Here is a 21,234-nt window from a genome sequence, read left to right on the forward strand (position 1 = left end):
GGGAGTGTCTAGACATGGGTTTTAATAAAGGTCATGTGCTCTGGATGCATGCAAGACTAATTATGTAATCATAACATTAACTTGATAATTTCTTGGAGGAATTAATAAAAGGTGCTGCTATCTGGAGATTTCTTAAAAAACGGCATGCAGAAATCCTTTGCATTACCTGACAGATCATTGAAAAGAATCTTGAAATATTTCTGTAGTCTTATTTTTGTAACTCCACTAGAAACTACAAACAAAACTGGTGGCTGATTTTAAGATCATTTTGTGCATTTACATGGCAACTTGTTTATGAGTCAATCTCTGCTAAAAAGTATTTAAATTTAACAGATGATTTAAAAAATGCCTTACATTTTATTGGAAAATTAAATATTATCACCAATTTTATCTGTAACCACTAGGCTGCAACTGCAATGTTCTGCAAAGTCTGATGTTGTGCCAACCAGACAATTAGTTTTATTATGTTTTTATGTTTAATGATTTTCAATATATGTGTATTACGTTAAATTCGTTAATTATGTTTCACCAACATTCCTATCCTGACAGGATACATTTCTCAGAGCAAATTAAATATCTGATGTGTTTCAGGTCTCAGACTCTCTTCAGCTCATGTCAGTGAGAATGATAACCGGGTTGAGAAGGAGGCGGAGCTTAAGTCATCTCATTCATATAGATCAGATGACATCCATACACACACTTCACTAGAAAAACCCACCAAACCCAAAATCAATCTGCTGAACATTCTCCAGGAAGGCTGGCATCTCAGGTGAGAGTGAACACACCTATCAGAAATACAGCACAAAATCTGCACATTTTCTTTTTAAAACTATTACTAACAAAAATGCTTGGAAACCACAAACTAATTTAGGATAATATTTCTTTAAATAAATACAAGGGCTCAGGAATGTGAAGTATTTTGTTACTGTTTTGATTTTGCAGAGTTCTGTGGCCGCAAAATCCATAACACTTGATCATCAATCCAGAAGTCTTAAAAGTCTTGATCACGTGCATCCCAGTAACTTGCTTTTATACACGTTCTGTTCTGGATTGTTTCACACGGTTCTTCAGTCAGACATCTGTGTATTTTTAACTCACTGTTGTTCATTCTGGTTTCATCAAGGCTTTTACGATTCTTCCTATGTAACACATCGTTATCATTCTGTTAAATATCTGCTCAACATTTTAGATGAATGTTAAAGACCCCCTGAGCTGGAAGTCATGATCAACTTTACTTCCAGGTTGTGATGAGTGAAACAGAATATCTTTAAAAATAGATGCAAATTTGCATTTCTTTACATTCACATCTGTGTGTGATAAACAAACGCGTGTTGTCGTCTCGTTTTTAGGTGCATATTACTAATGCACTGTTTACATAACAAGAACAATTTTGCAAATCACTTCGCCCAAGTAGCAGTGGTTCACCTTCTGAGAATATAGTTTTCAGTATGTATACTGTTAAAAGATGGCTATGTCTCATATCACCTTGTTATTTGTACACAGTGTGACTAAACAAATCACAACACATAAATAGGAAAATGTTCGCGTTATTTTGTCACTTATTGAGAGCAGTATGCTAGCTGGAGCCATTCACTTCCAGTCTTTGTGCTAAGCTAAGCTAGCGGGGACTGCGTCAGACAGAGTTACAGCACGCACGGAGATGAGAAAGGTATGAAAGGACTTATCTAACTCTGGGGAATACGGTGAATAAGCTAAAGTCCCAAAATGTGGGCTTGTTCCTTTAAACAACGTGCCCCTAAATGTGAAAATGATAATTGAATCGGGTTGAAACTACCAAAAGACACTTGCGTCACACATTGGGCTGCATTGCACCAGGTGTATGATATAGAGCCCTATGAGGGCACGTGAATAAAAAAAAATTACAGATAAATGTTGATAATAAACACTGCAATAATGCATAAAAAAAGTAAGAATTGTCAGTTTTGATTTCATTGGGACTTTAAATTTAAATATTAACTAGACTGTAGCCGTTTCTCAAAACCAAGTACACCGAACTCGGACTTGTGTCCTTCGTAGTTCGAACTTGCAAGTTCAGACTCGGAAGAACGAACTCCTGACGCGAAATGCATTCTGGGAAACTTCGCTGTCATAAGTCCACACAAGTCTCCTCTGATGCATCCTTGATAAAATGGGCGGATCGAGAACACATCCGGGGATTTTATGTGAACTTGGGCTTGATGCGAACTTTGAATTGGAACAGTACTTGGGCCGCGACTGATGACGTTTCACAAGTCCACAAGAACACAAGTACAGACAAGAACGCATGTTGAGAAACGGCTTGTGTATCGGTTTGTGTTTTTAAACATAAAATAAAAGTTTTCATTTTATTTATTTATTTTTATTTGATTTTATATTAAGTTCAATCACATCTCATGATGTATATAAAGTTGGATTAATTTTGAGCTCAGGCTTTAAAAATGTTGAGATGATTTTGGTAAGGAAACACAGTGAGGATTGATGCTCCATTGTTTTTTTTTGCATTGCATTGTGGGATTTTAAAGTAAAGAAACATGATTTTCTGATTGAGACCATAGACTGTAAAAAAAAGATGGACGACGCCTGTTCGCTCTCTTCCATTAGTGAAAAGTGAAGCCGCCAGTGTCCCGACATGGCGCTGACATCTTGGGTCTTGAGTCTGCGCAGTAGCGATTTCAGGACCAGTCATGCGCAGTAGTGAGCAGAAAGTGAAGCCGTGAAATCAAAACCCCGCCCTCACTCTCGTAGAATGCGCATAACACACGATATCACAGCTGTCAATCATGATGTGACACCACAGTTTTTATATTTTTAAATAACTAACTAAACACAAACCTATTTTAAAAACAAACATTTGAATGTACATCAGCGTGATAAAAACTACAGTAAATGATAGAAACCAGCTTCGGAAAAAAGATAATTGAAGTGTAATTAATTTTTTTAGTTGGTCTCAAGTCCCATTGAATAACATGGGGAGGCGGGGTTTATGACCTATACTGGGACCAGTCACTGGGGGGCGATCGAGACGTTTTGGCTTCACTTTTCAGGGCTTGTGCGGCACGCTTGATTGAGACCACTATAGTCACCATGAAACAGAATTAGAGGTTGTATTCTTTTCCATATCGTGGGGTATATCCGAGTGAAATGACTTCTGAAATGGGAAAAAATGAAGGGTCATCGGATCGTTGGAAGTTCAACCATGTTGCTTATTCCTAATCGTATAGTAATCTTTTCTCATACAGAATCAAGTCTCTAATAGCCCTGCAAACATATAAACTGAAGCCTTCAGTAGCAGCAGTGTTTTATTGAAGTGTTGAGTCCACATCAGCACACATTCAGGACTCATGAACAAGACTAGTTTGTGTCATTGGCTTCCAGTATGTTTGAAAGATGAAACCGGTTCTCTAAAGCAAACATACATGAGGACTGTAGATGTGTGTGCGTGTTTAAGACTTTAGATCTTTCTCACCACCACCTTTACAAATCCTCACAGTCAAAATCACACAGGAAGTGATTTCTCCCAGGCCGGCCAATCAGGCGCGTTGACCCTGACCTCTGAGCAGAGCGGCTCGCTCTGATTGGCTGCCTAATTGCTGTAGTCAGACTGTCTTTTTTTTGTTTAACGTTTCGCAGAAGTGTTGGAAAGACTTGAAACATTTTCCCTCCCCTTCTCGTTATGCAATAGCCCTACAAAAATATTTCGACCTGCTCTTTTTATATGCTGACATGAATGAATATTACATACTCCTGTCCAAAGTGCAATAAAGATCCCAGTTTCCTCTCCGCTCGCGGTCCAACAGTCTGAATTGTAATTGGAGTAAGGAATTATAATGACATGTCTGAGTTTGTAGAAATTCCTTTATGCCCGCCAGTATGGAGACGGGACGGGGGCTGTTACTGTACACATTGTTTATCTTTAAACACTTTTTTCCTAAACATTTCATTTGCTTTTTGTTGCTTATCTAATCTGGGATAAGTAAATAGTTTATGGTTATTGAAGCAGTGAGATGGGCTGTTCTTCACTTCACGTTAACTCAATCTTATTTTATGTGTGTAATAGCACGTACATTAGCCTATATATGTCTGTACATACTCAATAGCATTCACAAATCATGCTTTGCAATAATTGCCAATGTCCTGTGAATAGGGAACATTAACTACTACTGTATTTACTGTACATTTGAGACATGACAGGGGTACGATGGACAATGTTTGTGACATCATGAGAGTTCTGATGCATGATGTGTTTGATCCAGTAGTGCATGTGTGTGTTTAATATTCACACTCTCTGTCCTACATGTATGACGTATAATAGTTTCTGTCTGTGTTCCTCCTGCAGTAAAGTCCAGGCCCGCATGGCTTTCTCCTGTTACCTTCAGCGCGTGCAGCTGCGACTGTTGACTGAGAGCCGAGAACACAGAACTTCAGTCTGGACTCAGAAAGAGCTCGATCAGATGGTAATAACATTATTTGTTTATTTTAATATCTCATGCCCGTATTTCTTTCTGAAGCCTTTATTTTATTACAAACAATATGAGATGTTGGGCAGGACCTGGGCTGTGCACAAACATTTTATAAAATGGTTGCACAAAACAATTTAACAATACAATACTGACTAATTTTAACTAATATTAACAAGAAATAAACTCACCTAAAGGATTATTAGGAACACCATACTAATACTGTGTTTGACCCCCTTTGGCCTTCAGAACTGCCTTAATTCTATGTGGCATTGATTCAAAAAGGTGCTGAAAGCATTCTTTAGAAATGTTGGCCCATATTGATAGGATAGCATCTTGCAGTTGATGGAGATTTGTGGGATGCACATCCAGGGCACGAAGCTCCCGTTCCACCACATCACAAAGATGCTCTATTGGGTTGAGATCTGGTGACTGTGGGGGTCATTTTAGTACAGTGAACTCATTGTCATGTTCAAGAAACCAATTTGAAATGATTTGAGCTTTGTGACATGGTGCATTATCCTGATGTAAGTAGCCATCAGAGGATGGGTACATGGTGCTCATAAAGGGATGGACATGGTCAGAAACAATGCTCAGGTAGGCCATGGCATTTAAACAATGCCCAATTGGCACTAAGGGGTCTAAAGTGTGCCAAGAAAACATCCCCCATACCATTACACCACCACCACCAGCCTGCACAGTGGTAACAAGGCATGATGGATCCATGTTCTCATTCTGTTTACGCCAAATTCTGACTCTACCATCTGAATGTCTCAACAGAAATCCAGACTCATCAGACCAGGCAACATTTTTCCAGTCTTAAACTGTCCAATTTTGGTGAGCTTGTGCAATTGTAGCCTCTTTTTCCTATTTGTAGTGAAGATGAGTGGTACCCGATGGGGTCTTCTGCTGTTGTAGCCCATCCGCCTCAAGGTTGTGCGTGTTGTGGCTTCACAAATGCTTTGCTGCATACCTCGGTTGTAACAAGTGGTTATTTCGGTCAAGGTTGCTCTTCTATGAGCTTAAATCAGTCGGCCCATTCTCCCCTGACCCACAGGACTGCCGCATACTGTGTGTGAAAATCCCAGTTACTGAAGAGATTGTGAAATACTCAGACCAGCCCGTCTGGCACCAACAACCATGCCACGCTAAAAATAGCTTAAATCACCTTTCTTTCCCATTCTGACATTCAGTTTGGAGTTCAGGAGATTGTCTTGACCAGGACCACACCCCTAAATGCATTGAAGCAACTGCCATGTGATTGGTTGATTAGATGATTGCATTAATGAGAAATTGAACAGGTGTTCCTAATAATCCTTTAGGTGAGTGTATACCGTATAAAACCTCTCACTGCTTTCACATAACATTTCACCCAGGAATGAAAACGTCTCTCATCATTTACTTTCCCTCATGTCATCTCAGATATGTACAGTATGACTTCTCTGCTTCATTTCAACACAAAGAAAGATGACGTCTGCTTTTGAATTAGATTCAGAAAAGACCTCACCCACATTTATACACTGTAAAAATAATGCAGTTAAAACAACTTGGTTATGCAAGTTAATTCAACCTACTATTTTAAGATTTGACCTGTGATAAGTTGACATAACAAACAAGTTGAAATTGTTTAACATAATTTTTTAAGTTAAAGTAACATAAAATATATGTTGATTTGACAAAAATGCAGCATATTTTACAGCCCATACAGCAAAAAATACACTTCTTTGGCCAGAAATGCATTTTTGAATTAGAAAATATATTTAGTTTTAACCTTCATTTATATTTCAATATATATTTCAGGGTCAACAAATGCATTCCTAATTTTACAACCCATATGGCAAAAATATATATTTTTCCTTTAAGTTTGCATAGATAAACCAGTTGAATCACGCACATCATCTTAAATATGGGTGCAGGATCAACAAAATACTACAAATTATGAACAAAGAAAAGATCCGCACACCAAAGAGCTCCCCTTTACATAATTTATTAAAGTGACGTTTCGGGTCTCTTAAGACCCTTCCTCAGACTAACTGTACGTTTGTATAAAATATAAAATTATAAGTATATTTTTGCAATTTTGAAAATATATTTAATTTTAACCCTTTCAAACCTGTGATGTGTGTTTGTGTGATTCGTTAGGAGCTGGTGGTTCGATTTCTGAAGAGAGCCAGCAGTAATCTACAGCAGGACATCTGTATGGAGATGCCCGGTGATCATCTTTCTCTTCCGGACCGCCAGTGTATCCTCTCCCATCAGCTGGCAAAGTTCATCCATTTCTATAATGAGGTTTGTGTGTCAACGTAAACCATGAAGGAGTCACATTAACAAACCAAGAAGTTTTCTTTCCTTGTCTTCAATGAAGTGTGACTTTAGATTGATTTAGATAAAACATCACCCACATTTGTACAAAAACATTATACTGTCTGCATCAAACTCTACATTATTGTCAATCAACATTTTTATGTTAACTTAAACAATTTCAACTTGTTTTTATAAGTTATGTCAACTTATCACAGGTAAAAACTTTAAATAGTAAGTTGAATTGACTTGCAAAAACAAGTAGTTTTAACTTCATGCTGCATTTTGTTTTATGGTGTATCATGATCTACTTTATGTTGTAATGATAAAGTCAATTCAAGATGTAGGGTTACAGGTTTATGGAAATAGAAATAAAGGAATTATTATTATTATTATTATGTAAATGAAGCATTCATTATAAAATAGATTGTCAATGTTTTTCATCACATGAAATAATAATGGACTTTTCTTTATCCTCAGGAGACCAAAGAAATGATGAAGACTTTAGAAAAGATTCCAGATGAAGATCGCTGCATTAGTTCCCGTGTTTTTCAGGAGTTTATTTTGGAGGCGAGGTTAGTTTGAAACTGGCAACATCTAAAGACTTTTCTTACACTTAATAAAGTTTAGCAGTGGTTTTTCAGTTTATTAGTGGTTCATAAGTGTTTAATCAGTAGTTTATTTGTGGTTTATAAATATAAAAGTTAAAGGCGTGGTGCATGATTTTTGAGAAACACTTTGGAAAAGAGAGTCGGGCCGACTACCAAAACACACTTGTAGCCAATCAGCAGCATACACCCCTCCTTTAAGCTGACACTTTTTTATGTGTTGTTTTTCATTATATACAGTATGTGTTATAAGTGTCTGAGTGCTTTATCAATCCGGTTTTGTTTTTATCTTCAAGTGAAAGTGATCTGGAGGAGATTCTGACATTTTACAGTCAGAGGAATAAATCTGCCAGTGTGTTTCTGGGCACAAAGCATCAAAGCAGCAGAGCCGAGAGGAACCGTGATGTTAAAGAACCTACAGCGTCTCACAACAGAGACAGTGAGGGATATTTCATAAAAACATTGATTGGTGTGATAATATGTGTAATGTATCATATTTATTTTACACATAAGTGTGCCAGTCTAACAGTTAAGATCAGACTGATGGGTGAAGTTACTGTAAATGTATAAATGAAGATGTGTTTTAATTGACTTTTCTTCTGAATCAGCTGTGTGTGATGACACGGACGCCTCTGGTGCTTTAGAGAATCCAGGGACGACAGACAACGGCAGTGCCACCAAACACAGAAACAAAAACAAGCATTATGCAATACAAAATGGACAGATCAGAAACAAAGACCAAAGTGAAGAGTCCAGCATTACTGAGGTGCTGCCTGATGCTTCACCCGCCGCTGAGACTCAATCACAATCAAACAACAGTCATCATACTGTAGTGAAGAACAAATCATATACTGCAGCTTTAGATTGTGAACACATCGTCCTACAGCACCGCCTCCCTCCATCAGAACCTCCACCTTACATTCAGCCTCCTCCACACCCTCAGGTCAACACCTCCTCCGTCATCACACCTCCATCTCTGGGTGTCACATGGGCCTCGGCACCCAATCGTCCCACTGGCCTGACATCCACACTGGAGAGACTTCGACAGAAGAACCCTAACCCTGTGAAACATTGTGTTGTGTCCAACACAATGTTTTCTCGACCGTCCTCAGCAGGACAAGGTAATGTGATGTAATGTAATGAATCTTCAAAATGCATTTACTGTATGAAACTATAAAAATGTCTTAACCTCACAGTGCGTCAGAAGATGAATGTGAGTAAGTCCAGACCTGTTTCTGCTGGATTTCTGAAAGAGAAGGAGTCGCTTTCGGTTCAGTCTAACCAGCAGGCCATCGTATCTGCTCTACGTAAACTAGTAGAGAAACAGACGACTCGTCGGTACAGCTCATCCAATCACATCAGCCTCCTTACACAACACGTGAGTTCTCATCTATAACATACAGTACCGTTATTATTATACTTCATGAAATATTATGATCAGCTCTTCTGTGTTTCCAATATCAATCTTACAACTATTCATTTGTTTGTAAATAATGAATCAGTAAAACATTTTTATAAATGTTGGCAGACTTTAGCAAGTATTTATTAGTGACTGACAAGAATTATAAGTTCAGCCATTTGCATCAACCAACCTTTTCATCAGCTTGGTTTAAATGTTGAAATGTTTTTGTTTAACAGCTGATGTACAGTACACTATTGACTATTACTGCCAATGAGTTTTGCCATAATTGTAAATGTTTGTGAACTAAATGTTCCCTGCAGAACTGTATTGCAGTCGTGTCAGATATTTTCCAGTGGGTGTTTTTCCACACAAATTCTCCAGAACTAAACTCCGTTCTCTGTGGAAATGCACAGGTCTCAGGCGTATACGGGTTTAGATGATAAAATGAAATCTGTAAAGTGATAGCAGCCTCTCATCAAGGTTTACTGACCAATCTTTTACAATGCTTGCTATCTGATGAACGCTCACACGGTTGGTAAGACTCTTTTTCAGTGTTGGCAGATGGTAGATTGCAATGCATCTCTATTTGTAACAATTAATTGACAGTGATGCTGACATTTAATACACAGCACAGAGAAACACCGGTCTAAAGGATTTATATATAAACCTGACTGGTCTATAGCAGAGGTTTTCATTTCACGGCCCACTCAAATATGTAAAGAATAATTGACGATGGGCCATTGATTTATTTGAAAATAATGCACACCCAAGGTGGTAATGCGGCACGAAGCGAAGTGGAGAGCTGTGGTGTGCATTATTTTCAATGGCCTATCTCTCAATTATTCATCTTATACCACGGTTACCAAAAACATTGCTCTGGTGTCTATTTTCAAGACATTTGACAGGTCAGATGTTGTGCGGTTTACAGAAAAACAATCAACACCCATGGAACATTTCTCAGCCAATCAGAATAAAGCATTCAACAGACCCAACAGACCAGATGCTCCGATCAGTATTTTTGCAGCCGATACGGAGTTACCATTTCTTGTCGTCATATCTAGATAAAGTAATACCAGATCTTGCCTTTGATATATTATTTAATCATATTAATTCATGTTAATTCATATTAATTCATTAAATCATTCAAATCGTATATTATTGTTTTATTAGAGAATCAAACAACAAATAATAATTCTACAAAGAGCAATTTAATATGCCATTTGTTTTTAAAAGTACGGTACTGAAAATAAAACACTGTGTATGAATTAAATATAGATGCGTTCTTATAAAGTTAAACAGTTCTTCAGTCACGAGCAGAGAGAGATGAATTAGGTTACTGTAGCTTTAAGACGTGAGAGAGATCTTTGCTCTGTACTCATGCTGAATGACAAGATGTGTCTGTGCGTGCATCAAGTGTTCGCGCCGCACACAAGAGCAGCTGCAACAAAGTTTAAAAATGAAAGTTTAAACTGCCAAAACGCATGCAAATAACACATTTTCAGCATGAAGATGCAATGTTCACAAAAGATATATATGTTTTATACGCTGTTTGATGGGGATGTGAAGATGCATCACACTGCATGTCAGGACCGGAGTGCATTCTCATAGATAAAATTAAATCAAAAAGTAAAACAAAAAGTTTTGAGTAGACTATATCAAAAAGTAGCCCTCCAGATTGTTTTATCCATTGTGGTAGCCCTTGTTCACAAAAAGGTTGGAGACCCCTGCTCAACAGTATACACATGTGATTACATTAAGAATTAGTAAATATAAAATATTGATATTGAAGTGTTAAAGGGGTCATATGATGCAATTTCATCTTTTCCTTTGTTTTTGCCTTGTAAAAGCTGTTTGTGCGTATGGAAGATCCCTAAAGTCGCAACGATTAAAAATTCTCAAACACAAAGGGATATTCTTTCTAAAAGTGAAGGCTCACCCACGCCTTCCTAAAATTCCTCATTCAAACACGGCCCCACATATCTACGGCACTGTGTGGAAAGATTTGCATACATCGCCCAAATAAATGAGTAAAGAAAGAAGGCGTACGTTTTATTTTTGCAGCTGCCGCCATGTCGTGGAGAGCTGATGACCAATCAGAGCACATTGCGCTTTTCAGATTAATGAGCTTTGTAAAAATCGACGCGTTTCAGAGAGGCAGGGAATAGAGGAGCTACAATAATGTACGGTATGTGAAAAATAATGTGTTTTTTAACTTTAAACACATTGCATTACACAGAGTACACAAAATAATAGCAACATCATGTATTAATACAGTTTTTAGTAGGGAAAAGTTTGATGATATATTGATATATGATTGTATCATCACAGCTCTAATGGGATGAGATATGAATCAATACAGAAACAAGTCTGTAGAGAGCGTCTGGATAATAACATCAAGAGTATTGTGGGAGGATCTCAGTACGAACAGAAGGAGAAAACAGCTCCTCGTCTCAATCTGTGTGGTCTCATTATCACAAACTTCACAGGCCAAACACTCGCTCTTCATATTTAACAAGCCAAAGCTTTTACCTCCAAGTCATTGATTCCTGTGAATACAAGAATGTTAGATTGAAGTGATGAGATCAGTAATGCCTCAATCTTCTGTCCTTTAACACTTGAACACATTCCAGGAAGAATCCGGCTGACAATCTGCTCCTGAGATGGGACCGGACCACACAAGATCTCTCACTTCATGTTACTCTAGAAAGTGTTTGCTTTAGTTCGGTCGTCTCGTGCGGTCTACGGTTGTACTGCTTGAGCAAATACATGAACAAACTGACGTCAGGATTTCTGGAATCAAACCAAACATCTGGATCTTTAAAACATGTTATAAAAATAGCTTGGGTATTTATTGTACATAACAAACTTTTTGTTTGATAAAAGACACAACATAACCTAACTGAAGTCAACCTCTGAGTCAGATGTCATTCACTGACTTTGAGCTTATTGTTTTGTTGACATGATAAGAAAGAGGAATATTGGGATTTAAAACATAAATTCCTCATTTAGATTCAGTCATTTTTTTAAAGAATTCCTTGCCTTTAAACACCTTGTTCAGATAATTACTGTTTAAAGGTGCTAAAGAATGCATTGTAATAATCTGTTAAATTGTTCTCTAATATCTACACAGAAGGTTTGTGGCTTTATTAAGTACAAAAATGATCCAGAGTCAGTTTTTCATGTCCATTTACAACCCTAGGATTTGTCTTTAGAATGAAATGGTCTATTATTACCTTATATGGATGGGTCATGAATAATAATGTTGAGCTGTGCTCTGATTGGCTGTTTATCCTTCAGTAGCTCTGTGTGTGTGTGTAAACAGATCTTATGTTTGAGTCTCTATCAGATTTTGAGGAATATTTAATTGTTTGGAGATTATAATGGACATATCTGAGTGGTAAGTTTGTGTTTTTTTCAGTATGGACCTGCAAAACGTAACTGTAACGTCAATAGTAGAACTTCAGACTTAACGCTAGCATATAGCATTAACTAGCATATAGCGCTAAGCTTTGTTTTTATCATTGTAATAACATTGTAATGTTTGGTGCGTACACCATGACTGTAACATCACAGTTGGTGTTATGTTGAGATTGGTCTGTTTTCCAGCGGTCTTTTGCATGCACAAGGTTGACATAAAAAGGAGGAAACAATCGTGTTCGAGGCTCATGATATGTTATTACCATGCATAGATATACACTAGATGTTATCTCCGCCTGTACTTCGAATTCATGGACGATGCCAGACTTTTGTGCTGCGTATGGATGTTAGGGCTACTAGCACTATGCATTATAGTTAGAAAAGGAAGATTTTCATAATATCAAAAAAAAAAATTTTCTTGACTCAATGCTAAATACATGTCTATTGATACGAACCAAAAGATAACCAAGAAAATCGCGTTCATGACGATTTATGGTGATTTTATTTCCATCACACCATTGCCTACAATGATGCTGATGTGGGGTTCCCCTGTTTCAAGATGGCGGCTCTAGTTGACGCATTCGGTCCAATGAACTGCCGTAGCGCAGGCGACATCTAGTGTACATATCTATGATTACCATGTATACAACTCCTATTATTAAATACAGTTTTACATTCTACAGCACTTTTAAATGAGTGAAAATACAGCAATAATACTATAGTATACTGACTCTCTCTTCACTTTATAATGAATTCTTTCAATTAGAGGAAATAGAGAAGAAATAACACATTGACCTCAGTATTAGCTACACTGTGAAGTAATAAGAAACGGTTTACTGTACGAACACAACTGAGCTTTTGTTGCCTCCCGTGACCTCGGCCAATAGGCCACATGGAGGCTTTTATAAAGAGCTTTTCAGCTTCATCATGGACCATTAGTAAAAACCATCATCACAACCCAACATAACTCGCCTCATTTAGCTCCAGATATAGATTCAGAGCCACGAAACTTCTCATGATGGTACTTCTGTACTGTAGGAAATAAAATAAAGAAAACTATTCATTTCTGTGTGCTCACTACATAACTTCACATTTCACTGATACATTGTTCAAATGTTTGTCTTACAAAAATTTTATATTTCAATATGAACTCATCCATGTGTAGAATTCAACAGGGCAGAGACAGAAAGAGAGACGACAGGAGAGATTTACTTCAACAAACTCATGTTTGGGTTCTTTTCAGATTAGATATGAAGTCCATGATTATGTTTAAAACCATGCACTGCAGAGGGAATAATAAAACATTTACTTTTGTAAAAATGGTTTAAGTAATGTCTTCACAAGCATTATGACCCTGAGCTTTCATATCTGTTGACAGGACACAGATCATACTGTATGTTTATTTAAAGAGATGTGCTTTCATTTAAACACCTGTCTCTGAGGAATGTTGGATAATCTCCAGTCTGACCAGACACACATAACATACACATGTCCACCTGAACACAACCTGGACCTTCAGCATTAAAGACCAACTTAAAAAAAAAATCATTATTGTTGTTCCTTTAATCCCTGCCTCCATGAAACGCATTGATTCTGCGCAAAGCTCATTTTTCTGAAACGCGCTGTGTCCCTGATTGGCCAGCTAACCAGTGCGTTGTGATTGGCCTGAATACCTCTGACGTCAGCTGAAAATGTGACGCTCTTTACCATGTTTGAAAGATAAGCAATGCTGACAAGAGTTAATATCATCTTTACTACCTTATTAATATGAGCTGAATCTGATCCAGAAAATGCAGATGACCAAGCTGATCCATCAAGTTTGCCTGTGTGGCTGCCATTTGAGTTGACTTTGACAGTTTTTGATTAATGAATAAATGATTTTGTTCTTTTCACAGCTGACTAAACTAAACCTGTCCAGTGGGCTTTTAAACAGAGGGGGTCTTACATTGGGCCCTGAGGTTCGGTCCGGTCCTGTAAGAGCAGTACATTCAGACACAAGCGGTGGAAACTCGAGGTGAGAAATCTTACACATACACACAAAAGCACACGCTGCTCAGTCAGGACTTTATAGTAACATGTGAGTGTTACTTTATAGTAACGGTGATTTAAGATGGGATTCACAAACAGCCCCTTGTGTGTTTGAGATAAGAGACATAAAACACAACTATATTGAGCAGCACTATTAAACACATTATGTTGCTGTCATCAATCTCTCTTCAAAGCGTCATTCTTCTCTGGTTAATTGCTGTTTGTAATAGTCATAATAGTTTCCATTGGCTTTTTGCATTAGTACCGTATGTCATAATGGCAGAGAGTTATACAGTGCAAGTGTTTAAAGATTTTTTTTGACCCTAAAATGAAAATTCACTCATTTACTTACAGACGAAAAGAGCATGAAGTAAAAATGCACCTTAAACCATATCTTTGTTGGGTGAAGAAGATTGAACATACTATCAAAGAAAGAAAAATCACAAATGCAATAAAACTGAATTATTCAAATACCTACCCAGTCTCACGAGGTTTCGTGATATAGTCACGCAGTTTTTTTATTCTTTTTTCGTGATATTATCACGAAATTCCGAGTTTTTTTATGATCGTATAACAAATTCCTGTTTTCGTGTGATTATCACGTATTGGTTACTCAACTGCTTTTTTTCCTATTTTCTTACCATTGTTAGGGTTAGATTTGGTGCTTGCATTATAATGTCACTTTATATATTGGTTTATACAATTTTTTCTGATTTATTTTGTATATGTCGCCTGGCGTTAGGGTTAGAGTTGGGTTTGGGTAGGGATGTCATTTTATGTAAATCTAACCCTAAACTGAAGTGACAATGGTAAGAAAATAGGACAAAGCAGTTGAGTAACCAATACGTGATAATCACACAAAAACAGAAATTCTTATATGATCATGAAAAAACACGGAAATTTGTGATAATATCACGAAAAAAAATGATGTGACTATATAACGAAATTTCGTGAGACTGGGCTGTAAAATACAGCAAAGTGAAGCTTCATTGTTGGTTGTATCTGCAAAGTCAAAAAGTTTTTGGCTTAGACTTAAAATCAAACAGACAATAGCCGATCTAATAGAAATGGGTATGGTAAAGGTGTAGTCATAACATAAATGAATAGATTAAAAAACAGCAACAGACCTGAAAAGCTGCACTCAGAAACCACCAACAACATGCAGAGCTTTATAGGGATTAAATCCATTTAATTTGATTTGTATTTTTATTTTGAACAAATCAAAAGATGAGCAAAGAGATCTGGGTCCAGATTTACTAACCATCACTTTGGAGTTAAATAACAACTGTCTGGATTTACTAAAGACGCGCAGTGGATCATTAGCTTTGAAAATGTGTGGTCTAGTTATTTTTGAGACTGATCTTATTGCTTATAGGGTTTCTCTGTCAGATGCAAAATTTATGTAAGGAGATTATTTAAATGATTCACGCAGCGTGATTTACTAATGTTTGTGCGTGTGATATGAATGGTATTTGCGCCTTTATTTAATGCTGAAAAGGCATGTCTTAAATCATTTTGCGCTTAAAATGGCTGCAATTACAGAGATCAGAGATCTTTTATGCTATTTTAGCAACATTACACACTAACTAGGGTTTTTAAAAACGGGATCAGAAAGAACATGACCTTTAACATCACCCTTTACATGAATGGCCAAGGTTAAAGTGTACACTAGACCTTATACACTTACAGCAGGATGAAAGGGTTAAGTCTATGTGGTTTCTCCAGTAGTTTAACAATGATATGTGATGTGAGTGACAATATCTCAGACTCTTTGGCCCTGATCTCCCCTTCACTATTTTCCAGTCCAACCCATTTTTATGTATGGAACTGTACGGGAATTCCTGGAATGTCTGGCTTTTCCCTTTTATATGTTTTTATTTCCACAAAAGAAATGGAACGGAAAATCATTATATACAGTACTGTAGATTCTGTAATGTTCCCAGCGTGAACATAAATGTCCTGATGGAGCGTTCATTATATGTTTATTTTATAATCGTCATCGCTTTGCTTTACTATAACCGGTCTCATATTTAAGAGCTCATCTCTAATTTTAGTTTTTTTCCATGACATTGACTGCAAACCAAAGATTCAGCTCTTCTCTGTTGTTCTTTCCACTGAGATGAATTCTCAATCAATCATAATAGAATTGGGGTTGAACGTTAGAAAATTCATTTCGTCTGACAGTAAGGTTCTTCCAGTCTGTCTTGTGTTTGTAGCTGAAGGTTTCATTCCTGGTCAAACCGTGGCATCCCATCTGTCTGGAACTTTCCATTGGCTACTGTGTGCTTCACACCAAACCGTACCAAACTAAAGAGTAAAGCGAAGTCTTGGGCTGTTCAAAGACGTCAAGTGTCCTTCCCTTTGTTCTCCGACGTACATTTAATTGAACAATCCATCGTACACAGCTTGACCCTTTCCTCACTCAATGCCGTCTTTAATCGTTTGGTTTTTTTTTTGAGCACCTCCTCTACATCCAAGATTTTGGGGCCGGTGGTCTGTGCCAAACATGCTGAAGCCGTTAAGTGCGCCGTTTTAGAAGCCAAAGGGGGTTAGGCGTAATGGCTTTCAAAGAGAAGCTGGGACTTTGAAGTTGCTTTAGCCAGGAGCTGCCAGGTATGTCGGATCAGCACTTCCAAGTCATTGTCCTCTCCCAGCAATTTTTCACTCGCTGTTCTGAAACGGTTTAGTCTATCGCTAATGAAGAATAACCCACAGATGAATGAACGGCCCGAGTTCAAGGACCGTTGGATTTTTCGTTTTCACATTAAGCATGTGGCAGCGTTGTCGTAAGACTGAAATATTTGGGTAATTTTAGTTCCACTTGGACTTGGATACAGCTGCCTCTTTTCTTGGCACGGGTAGAAATTAATTTCCAGTAAGTTATTGGTACCGCTGGTGTACAATAATAATAGAAGTGGTTCAGAATTGTAATGGAATGTCATAATTATTGAATATTTGAGTTTTGGAGTGTGTCATAGTCTGGAGGAATGCAGCGTCCCGCAGAGAGCATGATGTTGAATTTACTGTCGGCTTTACCTTGGCTTCTTACCCTGACCGTAGTATTTCAGCATTTCTCCCACTGACCGACTTCAAACTGATGCTAATTTATATAGCAAACACACATTCAGATTTATGAAAATAAAAACTTGCTGGCACTGTCATGTCACACATGGAGTTTTGCTGTGTACAGTTCTAATGAAATCTCATTCGGACCATTCGCTCACATCACGGGTTTGGCCCGGACCATGATGATGATTTAACAGATTTGACTTCCTCCACTCACGCTGAGAGATACGACCCCAGAGTTTCTGGATCATGCATTACTTTACTGACTTACTGCTGTATTTTGGGAAACATTTAGTAAGGCCTGAGGAATGTGTGACAGAGACCTGGATGACCTGGATGGTATTATTGTTGACAAGCCTAACTGAGCAGTAATTTTGTGTTGGCTGCCTGCTGGAACGATGAGAAACTTCTACTGAAGATGAGTCTTTCATCCAGGCCAGGATCAAGCCAAGATCCACGCAACCGCTGTGGAATTATTATCCTGAAACATCAGTGATACTGTAATCCAACATCCACAGCGTTCTTCTTTACATAGAGAAGTAGTTTGACATCCCTTCTTTTCAAGATGACCTGAAGAAACTGTGAGGGATGGACGTCCAGAGAGTGCACTTTAAACCTGTTGTATTGTTTTGTATAAGGATGCTGCTCATCCAGCCATCAAAACACAGAAAATACATCATTTTACAAATGTTTATAGATCAAACACATTTACACAAATCAAAATGCCAAGTACCATGTTGTGATCAGTTCACTTCAATGGTGAATGAAAATGGACTTATTAACTTTTCTTCGCCAGTGACGAGTTATCTTATTAAAGAGCACCTATTTTATTGCAAAAAACTTTTTGTGTGTGTATTTGGTATAATACAATGTGTTTGTGTGGTTTATGGTTAAAAAACACATTATTTTCCACATACCAGGGGCGGATCTAGAAAATTATTTATGGGGTGGCAAGGGGGTGGCATGAGAACTACGAGGGGTGGCAATGAAGTAAGCAACCTTGCATGGTTTTTGTGGATTCAAGAAATTATATACTGTATATACTATATTCGGGGTATACACTGGACCTCAAATTTTTATAACATAAAAAAATGCAACAACAAATGTTCCTATAAGTACCTTTAGCATCTCTACTGTAGCACCCTTGTCTTAATACTTTTACATCATACCAATATCTAAAAACACTGACTGTAACCATGATGAGCAAGGTTGAACATAAAGACTGTTATATAAATAAAATAGGTTTGCCTAGTTTATATTAATGTAAAACATATTTGAAAGGCACACATCTCTTTCTCTCATAAGCCTCTTCTTTAATCCTTTCACTCACTTCATGATGGATTGTTTCTGTTTTTTCACTTCTTTTAGCTCTTCACCATCCATTTCTATGTTTCTGACTTCATCTACTCCTCTCCCTTCCACAACGTATTTTTTCTGTTTTATTTGTACCTTCCACTCCCATAGTATTTGATTTTTCTATTCTTTTTGGTTAAAAAAATGGATATCAGCCTTTCTTTTCATAGTATCCTGGAAAATGCAACATTAAGTTCTTTCAAGCTTTCTAAACATACACAACACTGAATAGTTTTGTCTCCTTAATGAAGACAAATAAAAACATTAGACTATATCATAACGAGTGATTTCATATGCACGTATGGAATATTTTGATTGCTGCAGTAGCTAACAAGACATGACGGGCTAGAAAGAACTGCTTAAAAGATATTTACTGCTTACACAAACCTGCAGTTCAGTTATAACTACCAAGCAACTACCTCAGGCAATATTAAACAATCACAGTTGAATTTTTGTATTTTATCCTGAAGCAACATTTATCTTGAAAATATGACCGTATTCAGTACTCTGATTTGCTGATGTGATGCTCAACTTAATCACTTTAAGACACTAAAGAGAAACCACTAATTATTTTGCCAGCATGTGATGATGTGAGGTGCTTTATTAGATCAGAATTACTCGCTACAGACGTGAAGAGACTCTTTCTTCATGGGCATGAGTTGCACGTTCATAAACATTCTTGCCTTTCACCGTAACGATGGAAAAGTAACGTTTGTGCTTTTTATACTTTGTGTTTGTGTCCGCTACTCCGCTACCTTTATTTTGAGCTCGTTGTACTTGTCATCGCTCTGTCGTTGCGGGTTTGTGCGACTACAGCGTGAGAACCGGGCTGCATGTGAGTGCCTTGGATGGGGCGATGCATCCTTTCATGGCAGTTTCCAAAAGTCTCCAACCACGGCAGAAAAGATCGCTAGATTTGTCCTAGTCGCTTTTTTAATAAAGTCGCTAAAGGGGTCTAAAAAGTTTCTTAATCTAGCGACAAAGTCATCAAGTTGTCAAGACTGCGCTGACTTTTTTTTTACACTGTGGAGACTTTCTGCTGGGACTGACTGTTCGTGCTTGTATGAACTCTGCTGCCTCTGGTTGGCTAACGATGGAAATTAAGCCAATCATCATCAGCTATGTGGTTGTCCCACCCCCTCTAAGACACACACACCAATCATCGTCAGATATGTGTCTCCCACCCCTAAACACACGCAGAGAAAAACTACATTGCCTTTCTGGTTAAAAGAGCCTACTCGGGTATATATTAGATATATCAGCGCTGGGGTGGCATATGGGGTGGCAATGCTTTTATTTAGGGTGGCAAATGCCACCCCGTGCCACCCCGGTTGATCCGCCCCTGTCACATACCATACATTTTTGTAGCTCCAGATTTCACTTTCTTCCTAAAACGCACAGATTTGAAAAGCTCTGTGTCCCTGATTGGCCAGCTAATCTGTCCGTTGTGATTGGCCTGAATACCTCTGACGTCAGCCAGAAATGTGACGCTTCTTACCATGTTTGAAAGATTTGGTTGCTAACAGGAGTTAACTTACAGGCTGTGAGTCTGAAGCGGGAGGAATTATGATAATGTTGATCTTTACTACATCACCAATCTTAGGAAGTAAACTGTTGCCTACAATCCGTGTGTATGTTGTAGTCCAAGAAAAGAGATTTACGTTGGAAACAATAACTCACGGCATCGTTTACTTTGGGGTTTGTACCTTTTGCATATTTTTAATATGTACTAATACACACTTACACATCGAAGGAATTTTAAAAACATGAATCGGACAATAGCAGGGTTTCCGCGGGGTTGTAAAAGGTAGTAAAAGGTAGTAAATTAAATTATGCCAAATTAAGGCCAGTAAAAAGTAGTAAAAAGTAGTAAGCGTCATCTGACGAGGTAGTAAATTTTCGATTGCCTTTTGTAATGTTATGATGCCTGGAAATTAGTTAAAATCACCTGCATATCTGGGCAAATAATCAAAGATCTTTCGTCTCTGGGATGTGATCAAAGCCTGGAGTGGAGCCAAATCACGTTCCTCTCTCCGCTGTAAGCGTTCTGTAATCACTACGGACCGGATCCACTCCGGGTTTTCTGACTGTATCACGTTGAGGTAAAACTTTTTCAGCTAGCATGGTCAAACTTATAATGCAGGAAGGCTCCGATGTTTTGAAGATCGATAAAGGTGTAAAAGACGATTGACTTGGCTTAGCGAAATAATGAAGATTGGCAAGCCTTTCAGTTCGTGGGATAAGAAAACCAAACAGGTAATTGCGTGTCTTTGCACAGTATGACTAACGTAAGGGGTCCTGTATTTTGGAGGTAAATGATTTCTCACGTTACTGATGCTATGCTGATATAGCCAGTGGCTGGTACAACGGGTTTGTTTAACTCGTGGGTAAACTTCATGTGGATCCACAAGAACCAAGAGGCAGATGACATCCAAATCCTGTGAGAGCGATTGACGAGGAATCATAAGAGGAGACTGCTTCCGAAATGCTCTCGCGGGACTTTGATGTCATCCACCTGTCGGTTCTTGCAGTTGCATTTGCGTGTGGTCACAAAAACGTAACATTTGTACATATATTTAAGCACAGCAGTTTAAAAACAGGT

The 21,234-nt window shown here is 37.9% G+C and overlaps 1 protein-coding gene across 1 annotated transcript in view; it reads left to right on the forward strand.

The window, feature by feature from the left end:
- Nucleotides 1-21,234, forward strand: part of ttll5 (tubulin tyrosine ligase-like family, member 5) — a 92,542-nt gene that overhangs the window by 40,544 nt on the left and 30,764 nt on the right. Inside the window, exons 21-28 of the mRNA XM_073812422.1 lie at nt 592-769; nt 4,337-4,454; nt 6,600-6,746; nt 7,239-7,333; nt 7,663-7,805; nt 7,975-8,487; nt 8,563-8,744; nt 14,081-14,199. Coding sequence (XP_073668523.1) covers nt 592-769; nt 4,337-4,454; nt 6,600-6,746; nt 7,239-7,333; nt 7,663-7,805; nt 7,975-8,487; nt 8,563-8,744; nt 14,081-14,199 — 1,495 coding nt within the window. The remainder of the gene's footprint in view (nt 1-591; nt 770-4,336; nt 4,455-6,599; nt 6,747-7,238; nt 7,334-7,662; nt 7,806-7,974; nt 8,488-8,562; nt 8,745-14,080; nt 14,200-21,234) is intronic.

This window comes from Paramisgurnus dabryanus, chromosome 17, assembly GCF_030506205.2.
Source record: "Paramisgurnus dabryanus chromosome 17, PD_genome_1.1, whole genome shotgun sequence".
Classification (NCBI taxonomy): domain Eukaryota; kingdom Metazoa; phylum Chordata; class Actinopteri; order Cypriniformes; family Cobitidae; genus Paramisgurnus; species Paramisgurnus dabryanus.